We start from the raw sequence: 23637 nt of genomic DNA, 5'->3' as shown, positions 1-23637 counted from the left end.
GGCTGAACTGTTGGCAACATCGCAAGTAGCAATGCATTGGTGCATCGCCACAAAACATGGCATTGAAATACATGTAAGGGCATGAAGTTGCGGTATTTGTACACGTTATCCAATAAATAAGTTGGGGCTTTCCTTTCAAATAAGTTAATTATTGTTAGTGTGATGGTGTTAATTATTGTCAACAACCTCTGCCACAGCGAAGTACTTTAAAATTTTAGAGTCTCATTCCAACACTATTCTGGGAGATCATCTAAAAGGTTACTAAATATTTTTTCTTTGACCCTATTAGCTCAATGCTGTTTTTATTTCTCCTCCTTTTCCACTTTTTGTATATGACTTTACATGGAATAAATTCTTTCAATTTTCATTTCTGGGTTTAGACTTTTTATAGCTGTGCATAGTGGCGATTCATCAGTTTGGTCAAAGAGCAATGCTAATGCTTACCCTTTTTGTACAGATGCCTTGTAGAGCAATGCTTCCCGACTTATTGTGACCCCTTTTTAATGCCCCAGACTTGATGTGACCCACCCAGAATGAAAACTTGAGAGATCCAGTGTTTTTGGTGGTGGGGTGATGTTGTGCTAAAATAAAACAGGATAGTAACCTTCATTAACAATTAAAGTGCTAACTTTGAACATATGAAAATCATAATGTTTTTAAACTATTTTGTGAAAATGTTATTTCACTGGGCCTAATGCAACACATGGGCATGCATGTTGCAGCACACTTAAAATATGGTGGTGTGGTTGACAATGCACATCTATCTCCATGATATATAAACCTGATCGATATCAAAATTTGATGCAGATCAGTGTGCTGAAACAAAATTCAGGCATGCTTAAAGCGCACACTGATACTGCCTGTGCAAAGCTTGTTCTCTTCATTTTCCTTGGGGTGAACATTGAACCATAAATACAATCAGGCACACTTAGCAAACACTAAGGCTGCATGTGCAAAGCGTTTTCACTCCTTCCAGCAAACTGTGAGCCAGGGGAAAAATTGGGTGTGTATCATGGACCTTGAAGACTGTCCCAAGGCTTTCCTGCCTGTCTCTGCTTCACTGCTATCATTACAGCCTCTAAACTCTCAGCCCCAGCATGTTTGTTGATAGGATGTCAATTAAGTGGGCTTCATTGTCCTTGATGGTGTCACGCTTCTGGAGTGTTGGAGCTGCACTCATCGAGGCAAGTGGAGAGTATTCCATCACACTCCTAACTTGTACTTTGTAGATGGTGGAAAGGCTTTGGGGTGTTGGGTGACGTTACTTGCCACAGGATCCTAGCCTCTGACCACTTGTAGCAATGGTATTTATATGGCTGGTCTGGTTCAGTTTATGGTCAATGGTAGCCCCAAGATGAATGGGAGATTCAGTAATGTTAATGTCATTGAATGTCAAGGAGCAGATTCTCTCTTGTTTGAGATGGTCATTGTGTGGCATGAATATTACTTGCAACTTGTCAGCCCAAGCCTGGATATTGTCCAGGTCTTGTTGCATTTGGACATTGACTGCTGCTTCAGCACCTGAGGAGTCACAAATGGTGCTGAACAGTCCCCATATATGACCTTATGATGGAAGGAATTGGGCCCGGGATAATACACTGATCTTGCAATTATGTCCTGGAGCTTAGATAATTGACCTCTAACAACCACAGCCATCTTACTTTATGCCCAGCGTGACTCCAACCAGAATGTATTGCTCGAGCTTCCTAATACCATACTCAGTCAGATGTTGCCTTGATGTTGAGGGCAGTGACTCTGGTGTAGTGGTATTGTCACTAAACTAGTGATCCAGGGTAATGCTGTGGGATCCCAGATCTGAATCCCACCATGACAGATGGTGAAATTTTAATTAAATTTTAAAAACAAAATTGACTACCAGGAAACAGTTGTCATAAAAATCCATCTCATTTGCTTATGCCCTTGAGGGACAGAAATCTGCTGTCCTGACAAATGGATGACTCGTAAAGTGCCCTTTAAAATGACCGACCCAACTACTATGAAAAATTGGATAAGGAATGAAACCGAAGAGTCACCTTGCATCCACCTTGGCACCAGAAATGATGACTGAAAATTCAACACTGCCAAGTCCTTATTGACATCATGGGGCATATGCCAAAATTGGAAGAGCTACCTCCGATTAATCAAGCAGCAACAGAATGTCCCACACATCATCATCCCTAGGTATGTCCTGTACCACCGGCAAGACAGACCCAGCAGAGGTGGTGACAGTGGCAAGGTGTGTTGGGGGGGGGGGGGTGGCCCTGGGAGCCCTCAACATGAAAACCACACCCCAAGATGTCTTATGGCATCAAGCTAAGTATGGGCAAAGAAACCTGATTACCCTATACTGTACCCTTTCAGCTGATGAATCAGTACTCCATGTTGACCGCCACTGTTGGAAGAACTTGAGGGTGGCATAGATGAACATGCTCTGGGTGGAGGATTTAAATGTGCACCCAGCGTGTCTTGGTAGCACCGGTGCAGAGTAGCTGGCTGAGTCCTAAAGGTTATAGCTGCTAGACAAAGTCTGGTGAGGGAACCAACAAGTGGGAAAAACATACTTGACCTCATCTTCACCAACCTGCCTGCTGCAGATGAATCTGTCCATGATTGTATCAGGAGTGACCACCGCACAGTTCTTGTGGAGGCTTAGACCATAAAACATGGGAGCTAAAGTAGGCCATTCACAGATTGGGTCTGCTCTGCCATTAAATAAGATCATGACTCATCTGATCTAATTCTCAACTACTTTATCCCCATAATCATAGATTATCATAGAATTTACAGTGCAGAAGGAGGCCATTCGGCCCATTGAGTCTGCACCGGCTCTTGGAAAGAGCACCCTACCCAAGGTCAACACCTCCATTCTATCCCCATAACCCAGTAACTTCACCCAACAATGCTTGATTTCCTTACTGATTAAAAATCTGTCTGTCTATCTTTAACATACTTAACGATCCAGCCTTTACACCCCTCTGCAGTTAAGAATTCTGTAGATTCATAACCCTCCGAGAAGAAATTCCTCCTCTGTCTTAAATTGGCAATCCCTTACTCAGATTATGCCTTCTGGTCCAGGACTCTCCAACAGGAGGAAACAACCTTTTGTCATCTACCCTGTCAAGTCCCTTGAGAATTAACAGGCTTGATTTGCCAAAAATAAGGGTCTGCCAGCTGGGTTTTCCTGGGCAGAGCGCCAGCAGTGGGATTCTGCCACCTGCTAATGGGATTTCCCATTGGCCACCCCACGCCACCAGGAAACCTACTGGTGGAGAGTCCAGCTCGAGATCTGAACAACCTGCCACCCCCCAGCTCGGGGAGTTTGATAACTTCTAAAAGAATTAATCAGAAAGAAATTCTAATTTTGTGTGTATCGAGTTTAATAGCAAAATAATACAGGAATACTTATTAACTGCTCAGTTGGATATTCGGACATTCAAATTGGTCTATGTTGAGGAGTGGCACGACAGCCGTGGTTAGCACTGTTGCTTCACAGCACCAGAGTCCCAGGTTCAATTCGCGGCTTGGGTCACTGTCTGGGCGGAGTCTACACATTCTCCCCATGTCTGCATGGGTTTCCTCTGGGTGCTCCAGTTTCTTCCCACAGGTCTTGAAAGATATGCTTGTTAGGTGAATTGGACATTCTGAATTCTCCCTCCGTATACCCAAACAGGCGCCGGAGTTTGGCAACTAGGGGATTTTCACAGTAACTTCATTGCAATGTTAGTGCAAGTCTACTTGTGACACTAATAAAGATTATTACAGTGGACCTAGCGAGAATAGTAGTAAGCAATTTTGTAATTGATCCTCAGGCTGAGAAAGAGTTGGAATTTGGCCCATTGTATTCACTGCTGGTAAGTTAGTATATGGCTATTAAGGCATAAACTACACTTTTTAGAGCGTACCAAGAATTATAGATTTACTAATAAATAATGACAGATCTTGGAGGGTTGGTGGTGCTCATTTGACTAAGTCAACAAGATACTATGCTTTAAGTAGGAGAGAGAAGCAAAATATCGGGGGAATCGGGATTTGAGAAACCGGGGGAGCGGGGGTTGCATGAAGCCTGAGCACAAATCTTTTGAGCAGTTTACAGACATGGGACATCAGGATGAATTTCCACAACAAAGAATTCCATAAATTCAAGGACAAAGCTGAACCCTTCCTCCATTTCAATTTCTGTAATGCAATTGGAACATTGGCGTAAGACAGGGTAGTTTCATCTGGAGAACTGTCCTGATCTCAGTGCAATATTGCTATTGCATTGATTAATGGCAATAAATTGCAGGACAATTACTGTATTTACTTAAACCAGTACATGGCCAACATACATGCATACTCGCCTTAAATACTATGCATTTACTCAGTGTCTAGCTGAAATACATTATTAAATTTTGATACTTAATCCGCAAAGCTGCTGATTTGCCAACTGCATAACTTGTTGAATGATAGCGTAGATTTACTATTTGCTTAAAATTTAAGACAATAGTTACCTTCATTTCATTTAGTTGCAATAAATCTTGATTAGTCCAAATTGGCTAATTTTTGAAGTAATTTAATTGTGATGGGATGATAGTTAAAAAAAAAAATCCTTATCAGTTATTTATGAAGAAAAGCTGCTTTGAATGTAATAAAATTTCTCATCAGTTAAAAATAACATGCAAATTAAAATTGTTTCTACCTGTAGAATCAGAGAATCTTTATCCCTGTAATCTTTAGGATTATTTCAGCATCACAAATTATGAGATTTAACAGTTCAAAAATGGTTTGTCCAGGGACCTTGAAATTCTGCAGAGGTGTTTGTACATCAGTACTGTTGAAAGTATTCACTCATTTAATGGCCCACATTATGAGTGGAATTTAAGCTACGTGTTTTTTTCTAAACATTTTAATGTTATGGAACTTTTGGTAACAAAGTTGTTTGTTTTTCAGTAGGTGGAACTTGTCAAAGTCAAATGTCAGGAGGTATCATCTTGCAGATGGGGACTCATCTGCCTGTTGAGATGTATTTTTTAAAAAAAACTTCCATGGCACTATTCAAAAATGAGCAGGGAATTCTGGTAAACCAAACAGATTAGCTATTCATTCATCCACATTACTTTTTGTGGGATGTTGCTATGTGGAAAATACAATCTGCATAACAACAAACACCACTTTTAATTAAATGTGAGAAGAGGCATGACACTATATAAACATCAGCTTTTTGTTGTGCAATTTGTATTTTAGATCTCACCACGGAGTGGGAAGGGAAGATGGCAATGAACTGGTTGCAAGATAAAGACATGTTAAGGATCCAGTCATGCATGTAATGCAATCCATTTTGCATTTGGTCTCCATGAACCAGCTGGCAAGATGCCTAATCCTTTGACACTACAGAAAAGCAAAACAAGTTGCTTGGATCCACCTTGCCGCAACAGGAAGCAGATTCATAGATCCATCGGTTTCCTGCAAATCTGTTAGTCTGAAAATTGTGGGGCCAGCAGCCTGCTTCACTCCTTGCAGAACTTGTGTGTTTTTCCCCCAAATTAAAAAAAATTCTGTAACAGCAGCTTTATGCTCAAAATTATTGAATCTCCGGGGGGGGGGGGGGGGGGTGATGTGAAGTACAGATTGGATGGGAGAGAAAATAACGTTCCTGATTGGCAGACTTCCAAATTCAGCCACTGCATGTGTTGCCTGAATCCAATTCTGTTATTTGGAATTTCATCAGTTCTATGATCATCTATTTTTCTCGAGCAATTTTTGTTTAGTTTATAGCAAAGGATAGATATGAATGTAGTATCAAGTCCCAGTTTTCTTATTTTTCCTAAATTGCAAATGCATTATCCCATTCTGGAATAACGCTCATTATATGAAGCTGACACTCCTACCTTCTACTGTTATTCATTCGTTTCCAGGATGTTAAGCCTGTGGGACTCCCTCAATCATTCTACAGCAGGCATTGTCAAACTCGGGGGCGGGTGTCGGGAGGGTCGCGGAGCCGTCCGTCGCTGCGCTCCCGATCGCGCAAATCCGTGTGCTGCAGCGGGCTTTTAATAACACCGGCTGCAAGCAGCCTTCAAAATGGCCACGAACATGTAAAAAAAAATGTGGCTGCACTGCGCATGCGTGCCATATCAATGCGCAAAACTGCACATGCGCGCCGGTGATGGGGCACGCATGCACAGTGCGGCCGCTTTTTAAAAAATGGTCACAGCCTTTTTTTTAACCAGTTCGGGGGGGGTTATTTTATTTTATTCATTTTATTTTATCCATTTTTTCATTTAAAAAAAATTTTTTTTTACAAGTTCGGGGGGGGGGGGTTATTTGATAAAATTATATAGGAAAAAAATGCAGAACTTTGGACAGATGGAGACTCCTTACTTTCTGACACCGGAAGGCTTCATCTTCATCCAACAGGTCCCATTGGAGGAGCGTGTACGAGGGCCAAAGGGACCCAAACAATTTCCTCCATTTTTGTCAGCAGCAAACCAGGCAAGAGAAAATGCTAGGTCGCACACGTCGGCCAGCGTGGGTCGCAAAGGTCGGCCAGGTTGGGTCCCGAAAGTTGGCCGGTTGGTAAAAATGGGTCCTCGGAAAAAAGTTTGAAAACACTGTTCTACAGTCAATGTAGGCTTCTAAAATTTAGCCTTACTACTTCCTCAAGTTTAGAATGGCCACCCTTTGCCTCGTCTAAAATTGCAGATGTGTTTTTAAATTATGCACATCCAAAACAGGCATACTTACACGACGTGACAATTAAAAAGTGGTCTGTACCTGTCCGAACAAGAATTGTTTTTACGCTCAGAAATTAACTCTGGACTTTTCTGCTGGTTTTTCATTTGTCAATATTGAACAAATATTCCCTTAAAGCCACTCTGCTGATCCAAAACTTGACAAGTGATCCTACTTTGTTTGATTTATGGTGGCCCACGCCAAAATCTATGGCTCTCTCAATTTGAAAATGAAAATCAAAACAGCAGACAGTGTTGTTCAGTTTTATTCACACACAGCAATACTACATTTATGTTGCATGTCATCACGCCCCCATGTGCTGACGTATGAAGTATGGATTGCGGATACATAGTTATCCCTTGCGGACTAGAAGAGGAAACAAAGATAATCTTAATGTCGGCGAGAAAATTAACTTTTTATCTAAACAAATACTTGAAACATATGGTGACTATTATTAACCTCTAGACTGCTAGCAGTCTATTTTGATACTGAAACAATTGTCAAGATAATAAAACTACTGAAACACCAGGGATAACCTCAGAACTTAGTGCTTAATGTATTCACCCTTTATAAAACGCAGCAACTTTCAAATGCTTCAATATTTCTTACCATGGTGATTTTGTTCTTGTGGACCATCCTTTCTTTATTTTATTTTTACTTTGATTAATTATTTAATCTATTTTGCCTTTTAAGAAGTAAATCCAAATGTTTTACTAATATTATTCCTTCTGACATTGCCCATTATGGAAATAGAGGGAATGTTTAAAGTGTCATGATGTCATCACATTGGTTGTGACAGTGTTGATTCACATACACTGCTTATACCAAGTTACATTCTTATCCCTCATCAGCAGCCTGCATGGTTAACCATGCCTCTCCATCATCTTCCAACTAGGTTGGATGCCCTTCTCTGGTTCTATTTCTATCTATCCAGTCATAGAAAGAAAATCACCTGCAATGTCTTCTCTTCCTGTACCCCCGTTGTTACCTCTGGAGCCTTCAAAGGACCTTTACTTCGTTCCCCATCCTGTTTCTCTTCTCCAAGCTTCCCCTCTGACATAATTGGAAAATATATCAGGTTTGACATGTAAGTTACCCACATCACCTCTCAAGAACATTGCGTCTGATTGGCCAAACTGTTTGTCTGACATGCAGTCCTAGACGAAAAGAAATCCTCTCGTATACTGGAAAGACCCAAATCCATTGCGTATGATCATTTCTATCCCTCGCCACCAGCGACAACCTTCTGACTGTCAATCAGACAGTTTGCAATATTGGTGCCCACTTTAACGCTAAAATAAGCATCACCAAAACCACTTGTGTCCACCTCTGTAACATCACCCACTCTATCTTGGCCTTAGTTCATTTGCTTCCGAATTTCTCTTTTATGCTTTTGCTATCTCTAGACTCAAGTATTCCAATGCTTTGCTGGTCAGCTGTCCATCTTCCACCCCCCTTAAACTTGAGTGCAACCAAACTTTTGTTGTGTGTATCCTAATGCACACCAAATCACTTTCACCCATTACCCCTGACTCGTAGTCCAACAATGCCTCTATTTTTAAATTTCCATTCTTGTTTTCGAATCCCTTAGATGGCCTTTCGTCACTCCTCTCTTTGTCATTTTCATGTCTCCAACCTCCAGTCCGAGAACCCTTTGGGATCTTTGAGCTATAATTCTGATCTCTTGTACATCCCAATTCTTTTAAAAAATTATAATTTAGAGTACCCAATTATTTTTTTTTCCCCAATTAAGGTGACCAATCCACCTAACCTGTACATCTTTTGGGTTGTGGGGGTGAAACCCACGCAGACTTGGGGAGAATGTGCAAACTCCACACAGACAGTGACTCAGGGCCGGGATTCGAACCCGGGTCCTCAGCGCCGCAGTCCCAGTGCTATCCACTGCGCCGCCTGCCGCCCTGCACATCCCAATTTTAATCAACCCCCCATTAGTGGAACTGACCTCAGCTGCTTAGGTCCCAAGCTCTGCTATTTCCCCAACTTATTTGCTTCTCTATCTTTGTTTCCTCCTTTAAGGCTCTCTTAAAAGTTACTTCTTTAACCAAACTTTATCTCCTTCTGTGTTTCCTTGTCAAAATGTGCTCCGGTGAAGCAACGTGGGGCAATTAATTATGTTGATGGCACTTCAAAACTCACAACCACGACCACTTCCTAGAAGGACAAGCACAGAGCAGATGCATGGGAACACCACCACCAGTTGCAGGCTCCCCTCCAAGCCACACGCCATCCTGACTTGGAAATATATCGCCATTCCTTCACATAGAATCGCTGCATTCTTTTTTTACGATATGAATGGTTCTCCACAGAAACATTGAAGTTAAAATTATGGTGGCTGACAAGTGTTAAACATAAAAAGCAAAGATCACCCAAGTCTAAATGCTGTCCAAGACAATATATGAAATGTCTAAGTAAACAGCGTGCAAATCAGTTGGTATGAAATATTTTAACTGTGAATGACCTACATGCCAATTCAGCGAGTTTCTTAAAGGCCAATGACTCCCTGTGATTCAACGCCATCCTTCGCTCTCACTGCTAATCGTGAGATCCTCACAAGTAAGACAGCTTGGCATCCTCATACCAAACAAGTGGGGCATGTATAAAGAATGGGTTGTGCTGGAGCTGCCAAATCACCAGAAAATTATGGCATCCTTACTATTGGCCCATGTCCTGCCTAACGTCACATAGTCAAAGAGGCCTAAGCAGTGACGGATTTAAAGTTAGTGGGGCCCTGTGCTCAGCTTCAGTTTTGCTCCCCTGCCCCCAAGCCCGGGATGTCTCCCCATCTCTCCCTGGATGACCACCCACCCCCATGGCTTTGAGGTCTGCTGCCTAGCCCTTGGATGGGGTTCGCTGCCTTGTCCTCGTGTGAGGTCAAAAGTTAACCCATCAGCAGAATCGAATGAGCGGCTTTATAGCATTTTTCAACAGTCAGTTGAGTGGTGTTACAGGATTATTCTGCCTTTTGGGGGCCTACCATCATTTGGAGGCCCTGTGCCAGGACATTATGGCCGAGATTCTCCAATCCTGCGGCCAAGTTCTGACGCTGGCGTGAAAAGCGGCACGAGCCACTCCGGCGTCAACAGGCCTCAACTGACAGGTATCCACCCCTTCCTAGGGTGCTAGTATGGTGCTGGAGTGGTGTCCGCAGCTCCGTGGCCCGACAGCCGGCGCGAGTCCGCGCATGCACACCATGGCCGACGCGAGTTTACAAATGCACGTGGGTTCCCATCTCCAGGCAATATGGCGGAGCCCGGCGCGGAGGAACATAGGCCCAGCACGGAACTAGCCCGCCTGCCGATAGGTTCGCCCCAATCGTGGGCCAGGCCACCATGGAGGCCCCCCCCCAGGTCAGATCCCCCCCAGCCCCCTAGACAGAACTCAGAGGTCCCACCAGGTGGGATCATACGTAACCCACGCCGGAGAATCGGCAAGCCGGCGTCGGGGCGGCATGGCGCGGGGTCAGAGAATCCCGGCCAGTGTGTTTCATTGTACATCCACCCTGAGACCAAGGATCAAGGATCAAAAGGTACACCATAAACACTTCTGAATAAGGTGCTTAACCTATGTCCGGTCTTTCTACTCACATAGCCGTAAAAGGGAGGGAGAGAAATGAAATGAGAGTGAGAGAGAGAAATGAAAAGAGAGGGAGGGAGAGAAATGAAATGAGAGAGAGGGAGAGAGAAATGAAATGAGAGAGGGAGAGAGAGAGGAATTGAGAGTGAGGGAGAGAGAGAAATGAAATAAGAGAGAGGGAGTGAGAGAGAGAAATGAAATGAGAGGGAGGGAGAGAGAAATGAATTGAGAGGAAGGAGAGAAATTAATTGAGGGAGAGTGAGTGATGGAGGGAGAGATAAGTGATGAAAGTTGAAGGCTGGGGATGTGAAGGGGATTTGGAGGGGTGGGGAAAGAGACAAGAGTTTGGGAGGGGTGTTCTCCACCATCGTGGTACTGCCAGTGGGATCTTGCTGTGTAGAATTTCCTTCATTGCTCATGACTGGAGGGGTGATTGGATCTGATTGTGCAATTAGGACGGAGATAGGGGAGAGTGCAAAGCCAGAGGGAGAGGAGAGAGAGACAAGAGTCGTGGATGGGGGTTCCTGGTATAGAGTCAGGGTCCAGCGCCCCCCCCCCCCCCCACTGCGCCCACACACCCCGCCCCATATTCCTCGCACCGTGACAGTGTCCACACTGGGGGGTGGGGAATGTTGTGGGCTGTGTGGGTGAAAGCCAGTGAGGTGATGGCGTGGGAGGGGGTATTCAGAGAGAGCAAAGCAGAGGTGGACATTGGTTGGTGGGTCAAGGGAGGGGGGGATAAAGACACAGAATCTGATGGTCTCCAGTGTGGGATCTTGCTGTGTGAAGCTGAGGGAAATATTGATGTGGGGCTGGAGAATCAATCTCCACTTGGGAGATGCAAGCTTTGATCAGGAATAGTCAGTGTGGCAGAGGGAGGCTGTGCCTAACAAATGGGCTGAAATTTGAGGAGGTGACCAGATGAGGGTGGTGCAGTTGATGTAGTGTATCTGGATTGCAGCCAAGCCTCTGACAAGGTCCCACATGGGAGACTGATAAAGAAGTCAAATGCACATGGGAGATCGGGTACCTTGGAAGCAGAACTGAGTTTGTGATTGGGGCCCAGACGGTGGTGGGAGAAGGCTGACGTACCACAGGGATCAGTGCTGGATCCCTTATTGTTTGTGATATATAGAAGTTGGAGGAGAAAATGTGGGGGATGGGGGGATGAGAAGAATTGCCGGCTGGTTTGAGGTTGGAGGAGAACAGAGACGGGACGGTCAAACAAACAGATCAGTGGCAGATGGAATTTAACCCTGAAAAGTGTGAGGTGACGCCCTTTGGCAGGAGTAACACGACCAGGGCCGACTCGATGAATGGCAGGACACTAGGAAGGTCAGAGGAACACAGGGACCTTGGGGATACTTGCCACAGATCCTTGGAGAGGCTGCGGGACAGGTTGCTTAAGAAAGCAAACGGGACACTTCCCTTTATCAGATTACAAGAGCGGGGGGGGGGGGGGGGGGGGGGAGGCTGTTGGAAGCTGGACAGTTCTGGTCACCGCACTATCGCACTATAGGAAGGAGCTGACTGCACTGGAGGGGGTGCAGAGGAGAGGAACCAGGATGTTGACTGGGGTGGACTATGTGAGCTATGAAGAGAGGCTGGATAAGCTCTGGTTGTTTTCCTTAGAGCAGAGAAGTCAGAGAGGACCTGCTTTGTGGTGGAGAAGATTAGGAGGGGCATGGACAGGGTACAGGGGAACAGCTGTTCCCCTTAGTTGAAGGGTCAATAACACGGTGGGCAGAATGTGGAGGGGATTTTAGGAAACACATTTCACCCAGAGGGTGAAATCACCTCACAATCTTTCAAAATTCCCCGGATGAGCACTTGGAAGTGTCCGAACATTAATGAGTTGGGGCCAAGTGCTGGGATGTGGGATGAGAGCAGATTAAAGTGATTTTTGTTGTCACTGCTGGCTGATTGGGATAAAGGGCCAGTTCTGTACCGTCCCATTCTGTGTTTGTATCACGAAAACCTGAGGGGGTGGGCGTCATTTTCCAGAAGGTTGGGGTTGTAACCAGAGACTGTGTAAATGAGGGTGAATCTTTTCTGTTGTGATTCAAAAGAGATTTCATCAATTCTCAACTTAAACACTTTTTCTTTCAAATCTGGCCGATACCACATTATAGAACATAGAACATAGAAAATAGAGCACAGAACAGGCCCTTCGGCCCACGATGTTGTGCCGAACCTTTGTCCTAGATCAATCATAGATTATCATAGAATTTACAGTGCAGAAGGAGGCTATTCGGCCCCCTGAGTCTGCACCGGCTCTTGGAAAGAGCACCCTACCCAAACTCACCACCTCCTCCCAACACCAAGGGCAATTTGGACATTAAGGGCAATTTATCATTGGCCAATTCTCCTAACCTGCACATCTTTGGACTGTGGGAGGAAACCGGAGCACCCGGAGGAAACCCACGCAGACACGGGGAGGACGTGCAGACTCCGCACAGACAGTGACCCAAGCCGGAATCGAACCTGGGACCCTGGAGCTGTGAAGCAATTGTGCTATCCACAATGCTACCGTGCTGCCCTTAAGAACAAATAAATCTACACTATATCATTTTACCGTAATCCATGTACCTATCCAATAGCTGCTTGAAGGTCCCTAATGTTTCCGACTCAACTACTTCCACAGGCAGTGCATTCCATGCCCCCACTACTCTCTGGGTAAAGAACCTACCTCTGATATCCCTCCTATATCTTCCACCTTTCACCTTAAATTTATGTCCCCTTGTAATGGTTTGTTCCACCCGGGGAAAAAGTCTCTGACTGTCTACTCTATCTATTCCCCTGATCATCTTATAAACCTCTATCAAGTCGCCCCTCATCCTTCTCCGTTCTAATGAGAAAAGGCCTAGCACCCTCAACCTTTCCTCGTAAGACCTACTCTCCATTCCAGGCAACATCCTGGTAAATCTTCTTTGCACCTTTTCCAAAGCTTCCACATCCTTCCTAAAATGAGGCGACCAGAACTGTACACAGTACTCCAAATAGTGTTTGTGACTGTGAGTCTGAGTCTGAGTGTGTGTGTGTGTTTGTATGTGCAGGATCCTACTGTGTGAGGATAAGGGACATTATTGAGGTGGAGTAAGAGGGGGTGGTCTGTTAGGAGAGGGGTAAATGTCCTGGGGTATGTGTGGGATCTGACTGTGCGCTGCCACTGTACCAAGGAATATATCGGCTTCCAAGTGTTTCTGAGGCCTGAGGGGCAAGGATAAGGATTCTTACATCATTGGGATCCTTTCTGGGTAGGAGGTGACCTGGTTTAAGAGGAGTGAACTGGAGGGGGACCAATTTCCTGGGGGTGGGGTGCAGAATTGCTAATGCTACAAGGGAGGATGTAAACTAAACTGGCGGGGTGGGGGGTACCTCAGCAACGGGAAGCTTAATAGACATGATAGGCAGGAGCACGGCATGGAGTGGGGAAAAGCTGCTGGATTCAATTGCATCTATTTCAATGCAAGAGGCAGGATTGACAGGTAAGGCTGGTGAATTCAGGGCAGGGATGGGGACGTGGGACTGGGATATTATAGCCATAACTCAAACATGGCTACGGGAGGGACAGGACTGGCAGCTTAATGTTCCAGGTGCTTCAGGAGGGACAGAGATGGAGGAAAGAGAGGAAGGGGGAGGTGCATTTTTGATTTAGGGGAGCGTCACGGCAGTCGTCAGAGATGAAATAACCGAGGAATCATCCAGCGAGGTTTTGTGGGTGGAACTAAGAAATAAGAAGAGGAGGGTGACATTATTGCGGTTGTACTACATGCCCCCAAATAGTCAACAAGAATTAGAGGAACAATTATGCAGTGAGATTAGGGAGCCTTGCAGGAGTAATAGGGCTGGCATAGTAGGGATGTTAATTTTCCTAACACAGACTGGGACTGCCATAGTGTTAGGGGCTTAGATGGGGTGGAATTTGTTCCGTGTCTTCAGGAAAGTTTCCTCAGACAGTATGTGGAGGGTCCTACTCGGGAAAGGGCAAAACTTGACCTACTCTTGGGAAATAGGGCAGGGCAAGTGACTGAGGTGCCCGTGGGGGGAGGGGGGGGGGGGGGGCACTTTCAGACCAGTGACCATAGTTGTATTCATTTTAAAATAGTTATGGAAATGGCAAAATCTGGTCCACAGGTGCAAGTTGTAAATTGTGGCAAGGCAAATGTTGATGGAATTAGACAGGAGGGAGCAAATTGGATCTACAATTGTCTTGATGGTAGGAAGCAGAGGGTAATGGTGGAAGGATGCTTGTCGGACTGGAGGCCTGTGACTCGTGGTGTGCCTCAGGGGTTAGTGTCGGGCCCATTGCTGCTTGTTATCTATATCAGTGATTTGAACAAGAGTGTACAAGGCCTGATGATTAAGTTTGCAGATGACCCCTAAAATAGGTGGTATTGTAGACAGTGAGGAAGGTGATCAAAGATTGCAGCTGGATCTTGATCAGCTGGGGAAGAGGGCCGAGAAATGGCAAAAGTAGTCCAACACAGATAAGTGTGAGGAGTTGCCTTTCGGAACGTCAAATCAAGGTAGGACTTTCACAGTGAATGGTAGGACCTTAGGGAATATCGTGGATCAGAGGGACCTTGGAGTTCAGGTGCACGGTTCTCTAAAGGTGGAGACACAGATTCTATGATTGTGTGCATGCATAAATCATGGAGAAAATAAGAAACGGCCACATCACACCCTTAATTTGCAATGATGAAATAAATGCTGGGGAGGGAGGCTGGTTTTTAAAACAGTCTCCCAAAGGAGTGCTCAGACACTGCATTTTCCTTGGGGAAAAGAGAGTTGATAGCTCTTTCTGGGGACAGAGGAGATGGGTGTCCAGGCTCGGAATAGGGAGACAGAAAGGTGGCAGAGTCAGTGGGGGCAGTGAATGGGAGGAGGAGGTTAAACAGAGGAGAGACACACAGGCTGTGGAATGGTGGGGTCCCCAGTGTTTAGTCCCTGGCCAGCCTCTGCTCACCAGCATGGTTTGGTGTGGTTCATAAACTAAATGCTGGGAGAGACGGACACGAGGCAGTTGCACCTTCATTTCATTTGAAAGCTGTTTCCATGTGGGTCAGGGTTTAATGCGGGTCAGGGAACAGACGAAGCCTGTATGGAATATAAGGAAAGTAGGAAGGAGCTTAAGCAAGGAGTCAGGAGGGCTAGAAGGGGTCACGAAAAGTCATTGGCAAATAGGGTTAAGGAAAATCCCAAGGCTTTTTACACGTACATAAAAAGCAAGAGGGTAGCCAGGGAAAGGGTTGGCCCACTGAAGGATAGGCAAGGAATCTATCTGTGGAGCCAGAGGAAATGGGCGATGTACTAAATGAATACTTTGCATCAGTATTCACCAAAGAGAAGGAATTGGTAGATGTTGAGTCTGGAAAAGAGTGTGTAGATAGCCTGGGTCACATTGCGATCCAAAAAGACGAGGTGTTGGGCGTCTTGAAAAATATGAAGGTAGATAAGTCCCCAGGGCCTGATGGGATCTACCCCAGAATACTGAAGCAGGCTAGAGAGGAAATTGCTGAGGCCTTGACAGAAATCTTTGGATCCTCACTGTCTTCAGGTGATGTCCCGGAGGACTGGAAAATAGCCAATGTTGTTCCTCTGTTTAAGAAGGGTAGCAAGGATAATCCAGGGAACTACAGGCCGGTGGGCCTTACGTCAGTGGTAGGGAAATTACTGGAGAGAATTCTTTGAGACAGGATCTACTCCCATTTGGAAGCAAATGGACGTATTAGTGAGAGGCACCATGGTTTTGTGAAGGGGCGGTTGTGTCTCACTAACTTGATAGAGTTTTTCGAAGAGGTCACAAAGATGATTGATGCAGGTAAGGCAGTGGATGTTGTATATATGGACGTCAGTAAAGCCTTTGACAAGGTCCCTCATGGTAGACTAGTACAAAAGGTGAAGTCACACGGGATCAGGGGTGAGCTGGCAAGGTGGATACGGAACTGGCTAGGTCATAGAAGGCAGAGAGTAGCAATGGAAGGATGCTTTTCTAATTGGAGGACTGTGACTAGTGGTGTTCCGCAGGGATCAGTGCTGGGACCTTTGCTGTTTGTAGTATATATAAATGATTTGGAGGAAAATGTAACTGGTCTGATTAGTAAGTTTGCAGACGACACAAAGGTTGTGGAATTGTGGATAGCGATGAGGACTGTCAGAGGATACAGCAGGATTTAGATTGTTTGGAGACTTGGGCGGAGAGATGGCAGATGGAGTTTAATCCGGACAAATGTGAGGTAATGCATTTTGGAAGGTCTAATGCAGGTAGGGAATATACAGTGAATGGTAGAACTCTCAAGAGTATTGAAAGTCAGAGAGATCTAGGAGTACAGGTCCACAGGTCCCTAAAAGGGGCAACACAGCTGGAGAAGGTAGTCAAGAAGGCATATGGCATGCTTGCCTTCATTGGCCGGGGCATTGAGTATAAAAATTGACAAATCATGTTGCAGCTGTATAGAACCTTAGTTAGGCCACACTTGGAGTATAGTGTTCAATTCTGATCGCCACACTATCAGAAGGATGTGGAGGCTTTAGAGAGGGTGCAGAAGAGATTTACCAGAATGTTGCCTGGTATGGAGGGCATTAGCTATGAGGAGCGGTTGAATAAACTTGGTTTGTTCTCACTGGAACGACGGAGGTTGAGGGGCGACCTGATAGAGGTCTACAAAATCATGAGGGGCATAGACAGAGTGGATAGTCAGAGGCTTTTCCCCAGGGTAGAGGGGTCAATTACTAGGGGGCATAGGTTTAAGGTGCGAGGGGCAAGGTTTAGAGTAGATGTACGAGGCACGTTTTTTACACAGAGGGTAGTGGGTGCCTGGAACTCACTGCCGGAGGAGGTGGTGGAAGCAGGGACGATAGTGACATTTAAGGGGCATCTTGACAACTACATGAATAGGATGGGAATAGATGGGAATAGAGGGATACGGACCCAGAAAGTGTAGAAGATTGTATTTTAGTCGGGCAGCACGGGCTGGAGGGCCGAAGGGCCTGTTCCTGTGCTGTACTTTTCTTTGTTCTTTGTTCTTTGTACACACATTGGGAAGAGAAGATAACATATTTTCATCATGATAGGGATTGAGAATTGACAAGGTTGAGGATATCTTTGATAGGCACAGATAAGGAGCTCACTGAGCACTGGGTGTGTCGTGAACAGAGGATTATTTTTGAAGTACAGCCATGGTTATAGGTAAACGGTAACAGTAAATCGCCATAGCCCCAGATGACCATACGCTGCTTTCCCCTTTGAGGGGGAGAGCTGACTGGTGATAATTTAACCTGAGGATCACTAGGCGAGGGGCAAGGTTGAGAAGGCGTGGCTTTCATGAATAACCTCAGCTGGTATAGGAATTGAACCCGCATGGTTGGTCTCGCTCTACATCACAAACCAGCTATCCAGCCAAATGAGCTAAACTGGCCCCCCCATATATAACCAAAGAGCTGCTACAGTACGAAAGGAGGCCATTTGGCCCCTCGAGTCTGAACCAACCCTCTGGCAGCACGGTAGCACAAGTGGTTAGCACTGTGGCTTCACAGCGCCAGGGTCCCAGGTTCGATTCCCCGCTGGGTCACTGTCTGTGCGGAGTCTGCACGTTCTCCCCATGTCTGCGTGGGTTTCCTCCGGGTGCTCCGGTTTCCTCCCACAGTCCAAAGATGTGCAGGTTAGGTGGATTGGCCATGCTAAATTGCCCTTGGTGTCCAAAAACGTTAGGAGGGGTTATTGGGTTACGGGGATAGGGTGGAAGTGAGGGCTTAAGTGGGTCGGTGGAGACTTGATGGGCCGAATGGCCTCCTTCTACACTGTATGTTCTATGTTCTAAGAAAGAGCACCATTCCCCGCCCTATCCCCATAACCCCACCTAACCTGCACAGCTTTGGACCGTGGGAGGAAACCAGAGCACCCGGAGGAAACCCATGCGGACACAGTCACCCAAGGCCGGAATTGAACCCAGGTCCCTGGCGCTGTGAGGCAGCAGCGCTAACCATTGTGCCACCAATTTGTGTATGCATTTGTTAATGTAACCCAGTGATTCTTCTTTATTGGAACTAAATTCGGTGTTAATAGTTTGACAGTTTTAATCACTTTTTCATCAGAATTTATGTTTGGTGAAGTTTATATCCAAACATTTAAATCAGTTAATGCCTGAATAATAATAGAGCACATTGAAATGTGGTCGGAGTTCAAAATCATGTGTTAACTTTGTCAGTTAGAATTTCCACACTTCTTTGGATCTCGTTCCTAATTGGCGCATTGCTTCACTTAGCTCAAGCCTCATTTGTACCCTTACGTAAAACTTAGTTTGAAGCACCAAAGAACAGATCAAATGACAGAGCAGATTATAGCTGTGCGACATTCTACATCAATATAGTCAAATAAAATAAAGAGACTGTGAAGACAAATCAGGCAAAACGGAGCTCGGCAACAGACAAAACCGAGCCAAAGCATTAGTTAATACATGGTGATGTGTGCAACAGAAAACGTTAACAGTAATCTATATAAGGAGGAAGAAAAACACACAGAAATGCATGGTCTTGGAATGCCCTCCTTCTACAGATGGACTGGTTTTGTTTGGCTAAGCATTGGACTAGTGTGGATATTCCACACAAAAGTAAAATAATTGTGACTTGGGGATACTTACAGCTCATTTACCCATGAGCTCCACACTCTTAGTAGCTGCTTCTATTTTCTCCATTGAAAGAAGGCACGGGAATGCCGCCGAGAGGCAGCAGTGGTCCAGTTTCCAATGAACAGTTGAAAGGCCCGTAGTAAAATTGAATGATTGGCTCCCACCTTTCTTCCTGTTGCAAAATGCTGCTCGCCACTTGAAATCAAAAGCTCACTATGTGGTACTGTTCTTTGTCCTATCACTTTCATAGAATCATAGAATTTAAAGTGCAGAAATAGGCCATTCGGCCCATCGAGCCTGCACCAGCCGCTGGAAAGAGAACGCTACGTAAGCCCACGTCTCCACTCCCCCACCCCGTAACCCAGTAACTCCACCTAACCCTTTTGAGACTAAGAACATAGAACATACAGTGGAGAAGGAGGCCATTTGGCCCATCGAATCTGCACCGACCCAATTAAGCCCTCACTTCCGCCCTATCTCCATAACCTCTCATTTTTGGAGACTAAGGGCAATTTATCATGGCCAATCCACTTAACTTGCACATCCTTAGACTGTGGGAGGAAACCGGAGCACCCGGAGGAAACCCACGCAGACACGGGGAGAACGTGCAGACTCCGCACAGACAGTGACCCAGCAGGGAATCGAACCTGGGACCCTGGAGTGCTAACCACTGTCCACCTGACCTGCACATCTTTGGACTGTGTGAGGAAACCCATGCAGACACGGGGAGAAAGTGCAAGCTCCACGCAGACAGGCACCCGAGGTGGAATTGAAGCCGGGTCCCTGGCGTTGTAAGGTAGCAGTGCTAACCACAGTGCCACCGTACCACCCCAACTAGAGACCTGGAAAACTAAAAGCAAAAAAACAATATTTCCCACCCTAAACCCCTTTGAAATAGTTGAAATAATGAAATTCAGCACCTGTTGTATGGTTATATTCCCTGTGTCTAAGCAGCATCAACTTGAATCCTGAAAAACTAAATAGAATATTGCCCACCCGTGAAACAGTTGAGAATGAGATTCAGTATCTTGTGCTCGGCTGTCCAATGCAGTATATCCACACAACAGCAAAGGTCGGATACCTGAAAAAACTAAGAATAGACTGCTTCCCATCCTAGACCTCATTGCAATGTTTCTAGAATGTGGTGCAGTGCAGTATTCTTTGGGTGACCTTTGACAAAAAATAAAGGCCAGGATTCTCCATTTGGGATATGTTGGGCAGAATTCTCTAATTTTGAGGCAATGTCCAGAGGAAGTGTCTAGTTTTACGATGAAAAAAGCAGCGTCGCCCCCGCACTGATGCTCCCCCTGGTGGGGGGGGGCCTACCAGCCACACCTCGTAAAAGCCCCGGCATTCCCGACAGAAACAGCTGGGAGAAAATTGCCGGGTCCGTGGCCGTGCATGCGCACGGCGGTGACCTGCAGCGGTTGTGTCATACAGCATAGCGCCAGCCGCACATGGACCCAGCCTGCCAGATAGTGCCCCCCTATAACCCCCCTCGCCACCCCAGCCCCGGCCGAAGCCCCCCGCCCCCGGTCAGCGGAATGGCTGCTCCTCCCACCCCGACTGACGCCGCTGGACACAGTCCGAGGCCACCACGTGAGGCTGGCGAAAGCTCAGAGCGTGTCCCAAGCCGTCGGGTAGTCGAGTCATTGGGGGTGGAGCATCTGGGGAGGGCCTTCGGGTGACGTCCTGAGGTCGTCCCAACAGTGTGCAGCTTACTCACCGCTGATGCTGTTTTAGAGGGGGCGGAGCCTCCAAAAACAGGCACCGCCCCCGATTTCAGCGTCAAATGAGATTCTCCGCCCGATCGTCGAAAACGATTTCGACGTTGGCAAGCGGAGAATCCCGCCCGCTCTCTCCTGCCAGAGCTGAATTGCACTAATTTTACGATCCCCTTGTGATCATAAAGCGGGATGCATGGCGTGGAATACGAAGGGATTCCCACGGGATTCCCGCTATCGGGGCTGCCTTGTTGAGTGGGCGGCCCAATGGTGGAGTCCCGTGGCCAGCCAACACCTGCACCGCAAATGGCCCTGACCCCCAACACCCCACCACCGCATAGCAGCCCCCCCCCCCCCATTGGATTGCCTGGGTGCTCCCCCCCCCCCCTAAGTATGGGGGTGACCCCACCCCACCCTTCCTTATCGACCCCTGTAATAGTGGGACCCCGCAAGGACTCCCCGGTGCCACTCCCGATTTTGCCCCGACACTCATTTCTCCAACCTATTGGGGAATGCATTCTGGGCATCCCGGGGACGGAGAATCCAACCCAAAACTTTGGATAGAGATTCAGCTCTTGAGCCACACATGACATTTTGATTTTCTTACCTCTGCAGATTCTATTATCTGAGTCTAGGAAATGCCCCAGCTTACAGGAGCAGTAGTACCCTCCTAGGTAGTTGTGACAAAAATGGTCGCAGAACGGCTCTTCAAAAATTGCCTGATCACATTCGTCAATATCTATTAAAACACGATATGACAGAAGGTCAAAGCTGAAATCCACATTGTTATATTTTGTTTGTTTACACTGTCTTACACTGTGTTTGGCTCGTAGACAACCATTTGGCACCTCATCTTACTCCTGCTCCTAAGCAGATCACCCCTCTCCTAAATCCTATTTCCGCTCGATAACGGAGTCAAGGGTTATGGGGGGGCAAGCAGGAAAGTGGAGTTGAGACCACACTCAGATCAGCCATGATCTTACTGAATGTTAGAACAAGCTCGAAGGGCCAAAATGGCCTAGTCCTTCTCTTAAGGCCTATGTTCTTATCCAAGTGGCCATCCATTGAGTACATGCAGGCTGTTTTAATAATAATCTTTATTAGTGTCACAAGTAGGCTTACGTTAACACTGCAATGAAGTTACTGTGAAAATCCCCTAGTCGCCACACTCCGACGCCTGTTCAGGTACACTGAGGGAGAATTCAGAATGTCCAATTCACCCAACAGCACTCTTTCGGGACTTGTGGGAGGAAATCGGAGCACCCGGAGGAAACCCACATTAGTTCCTCTTTACCTTTCTTTTCTATACCAGACAGCAACATTCGATCCGATTTTCGTCAAGTGCACAGGTGATTATTTTTTTGTTTTGCATATCTGCATACACATGGCAATTTAAAGGGGCTGGCTTGTGCGTGGTCTGCATGGAGACTTCTGAGTTGTCGCACAGTTGCACAGCTTAGAGGGAACATTGCCAGGCAGTGTCCTATCGAGCCATCAGAGGAGCTTCATGCTGCATTCATATTAGGGAAGTGCCTTTAAAGACTTGTACATACGGAGTTGTTTTAAAGTCACTGATGTCCTAGTTGTTCAGTCTGCCAACATGCAAAATTTCTTGGCTCATATATGAGAGATGGTTAATTTTGGGAGGACACTGCCAGATGTACGAACCTGCAACCCTGTAAGTGAGAGCATCTTATGGAGAGGCGGGAAGCGAAATCAAAGGAAAACTGCTCGATATGAAATAGAAATGTTCAGATTTTCAATGAGAAAATTAATTCAGCTGCTGAATGGTCCAGGAAGGATCCAGCACCTCTTCGCAATGCAAAAATATCAGAATGGGAACTTTTATTTGCAAATCTCTGGTATGGAAATAGAAGCTTAGTGTGGTGTGTTCCCATGTATTTCAGGCAACTAATTGAACAAAGAAAGTATTCATAAAATCAGTTTCAATGAATGAGGCGCTTCAACCCACCTGACTGAAGGAGTGTTAAGTTAAAACCGTGTATTAAAACATCAGGGCAAAAAAGAGTCTACTGCTAAAGTGAATTATCTACACACTAATGAATGCTGCATGGGAAATAAAATAATAAATTAGAAGCAGAAATTTAGCTGACGGGATAAGACTGGGACTTGGCGATAAATTGGGGGTAACTGGTAGATAAATATTCCAGATTATAAGGGGTGGGATTCTCCCATTTTCTGGTCCGCACCAATTTTCTGGTTCGTCCGCCCCCGCTGGCAGCGGGATATTCTGCCCCGGCTGCCGGCCAATGGGGTTTCCCATTGTGGGCACCCCCACGCTGTTGGGAAATCCGCGGCCGTGAGTGCGATCCCAGCGAAGAGGAGGATCCTGCTGACGGAGAATCCCCCCAAAGGAGAATCCCGCCCTAGGCTTTTCACAGTAACTTCATACTTGAGACAATAAACGTTATTGTTATTATTATTATTATTATTAGAGTACCCAATTATTTATTTATATATATATATTTCTCCAATTAAGGGGCAATTTAGCGCGGCCAATCCACCTAAACAGCACACCTTGTGAAACCCACGCAAACATGGGGAGAATGTGCCAACTCCACACGGCCAGTAACCCAGGGCCGGGATTCGAACCCAGGTCCTCAGTGCCGCAGTCTCAGTGCTAACCACTGCGCCACATGCCCCCCCTACAACGCAGTTATTTTAAAAAATAAATTTAGAGTACCCAATTCATTTTTTTCCAATTAAGGGGCAATTTAGCTTGGCCAATCCACCTAGCCTGCACATCTTTGGGTTGCGGGGGCGAAACACACGCAAACACGGGGAGAACGTGCAAACTCCACACGGACAGTGACCCAGAGCCGGGATCGAACCTGGGTCCTCGGCGCCGTGAGGCCACAGTGCTAACTCACTGCGCCACCGTGCTACCCTCCAACGCAGTTATAACTGGAGTTGAATTGTCACATAGATTGGGAGCAAAACAACTTGAATCCCAAAAG

General features: G+C 46.1%; 2 protein-coding genes across 6 annotated transcripts in view; one reads left to right on the top strand and one right to left on the bottom strand.

The window, feature by feature from the left end:
• tardbpa (TAR DNA binding protein a) overlaps positions 1 to 5545 on the top strand; it is a 45513-nt gene extending 39968 nt beyond the window's left edge. Inside the window, exons 6-7 of one of the 3 annotated variants that reach the window (XM_072478477.1) lie at positions 4933 to 5057; positions 5224 to 5545. In XM_072478477.1, coding sequence (XP_072334578.1) covers positions 4933 to 5057; positions 5224 to 5259 — 161 coding nt within the window. In that variant the 3' untranslated portion in view covers positions 5260 to 5545. Of the gene's footprint in view, positions 1 to 4929; positions 5058 to 5223 lie in introns of all 3 variants that reach the window. The other 2 variants (XM_072478476.1, XM_072478478.1) reach the window with 2 other exon arrangements.
• Positions 5546 to 6960: 1415 nt separating this feature from the next.
• Positions 6961 to 23637, bottom strand: part of LOC140392366 (mannan-binding lectin serine protease 1-like) — a 42024-nt gene continuing 25347 nt past the window's right edge. The window contains exons 4-6 of one of the 3 annotated variants that reach the window (XM_072477664.1): positions 21267 to 21398; positions 7664 to 7764; positions 6961 to 7077 (exon numbers count right to left, since the gene is read on the bottom strand). In XM_072477664.1, the coding sequence (XP_072333765.1) occupies positions 6976 to 7077; positions 7664 to 7764; positions 21267 to 21398 (335 nt within the window). In that variant the 3' untranslated portion in view covers positions 6961 to 6975. The remainder of the gene's footprint in view (positions 7078 to 7663; positions 7765 to 21266; positions 21399 to 23637) is intronic. The other 2 variants (XM_072477666.1, XM_072477665.1) reach the window with 2 other exon arrangements.

Source organism: Scyliorhinus torazame, chromosome 16 (assembly GCF_047496885.1).
Source record: "Scyliorhinus torazame isolate Kashiwa2021f chromosome 16, sScyTor2.1, whole genome shotgun sequence".
NCBI classification, from domain to species: domain Eukaryota; kingdom Metazoa; phylum Chordata; class Chondrichthyes; order Carcharhiniformes; family Scyliorhinidae; genus Scyliorhinus; species Scyliorhinus torazame.
The sequence above is the reverse complement of the archived record's forward strand: the minus strand, read 5'-3'. Positions and strand labels throughout refer to the sequence as shown.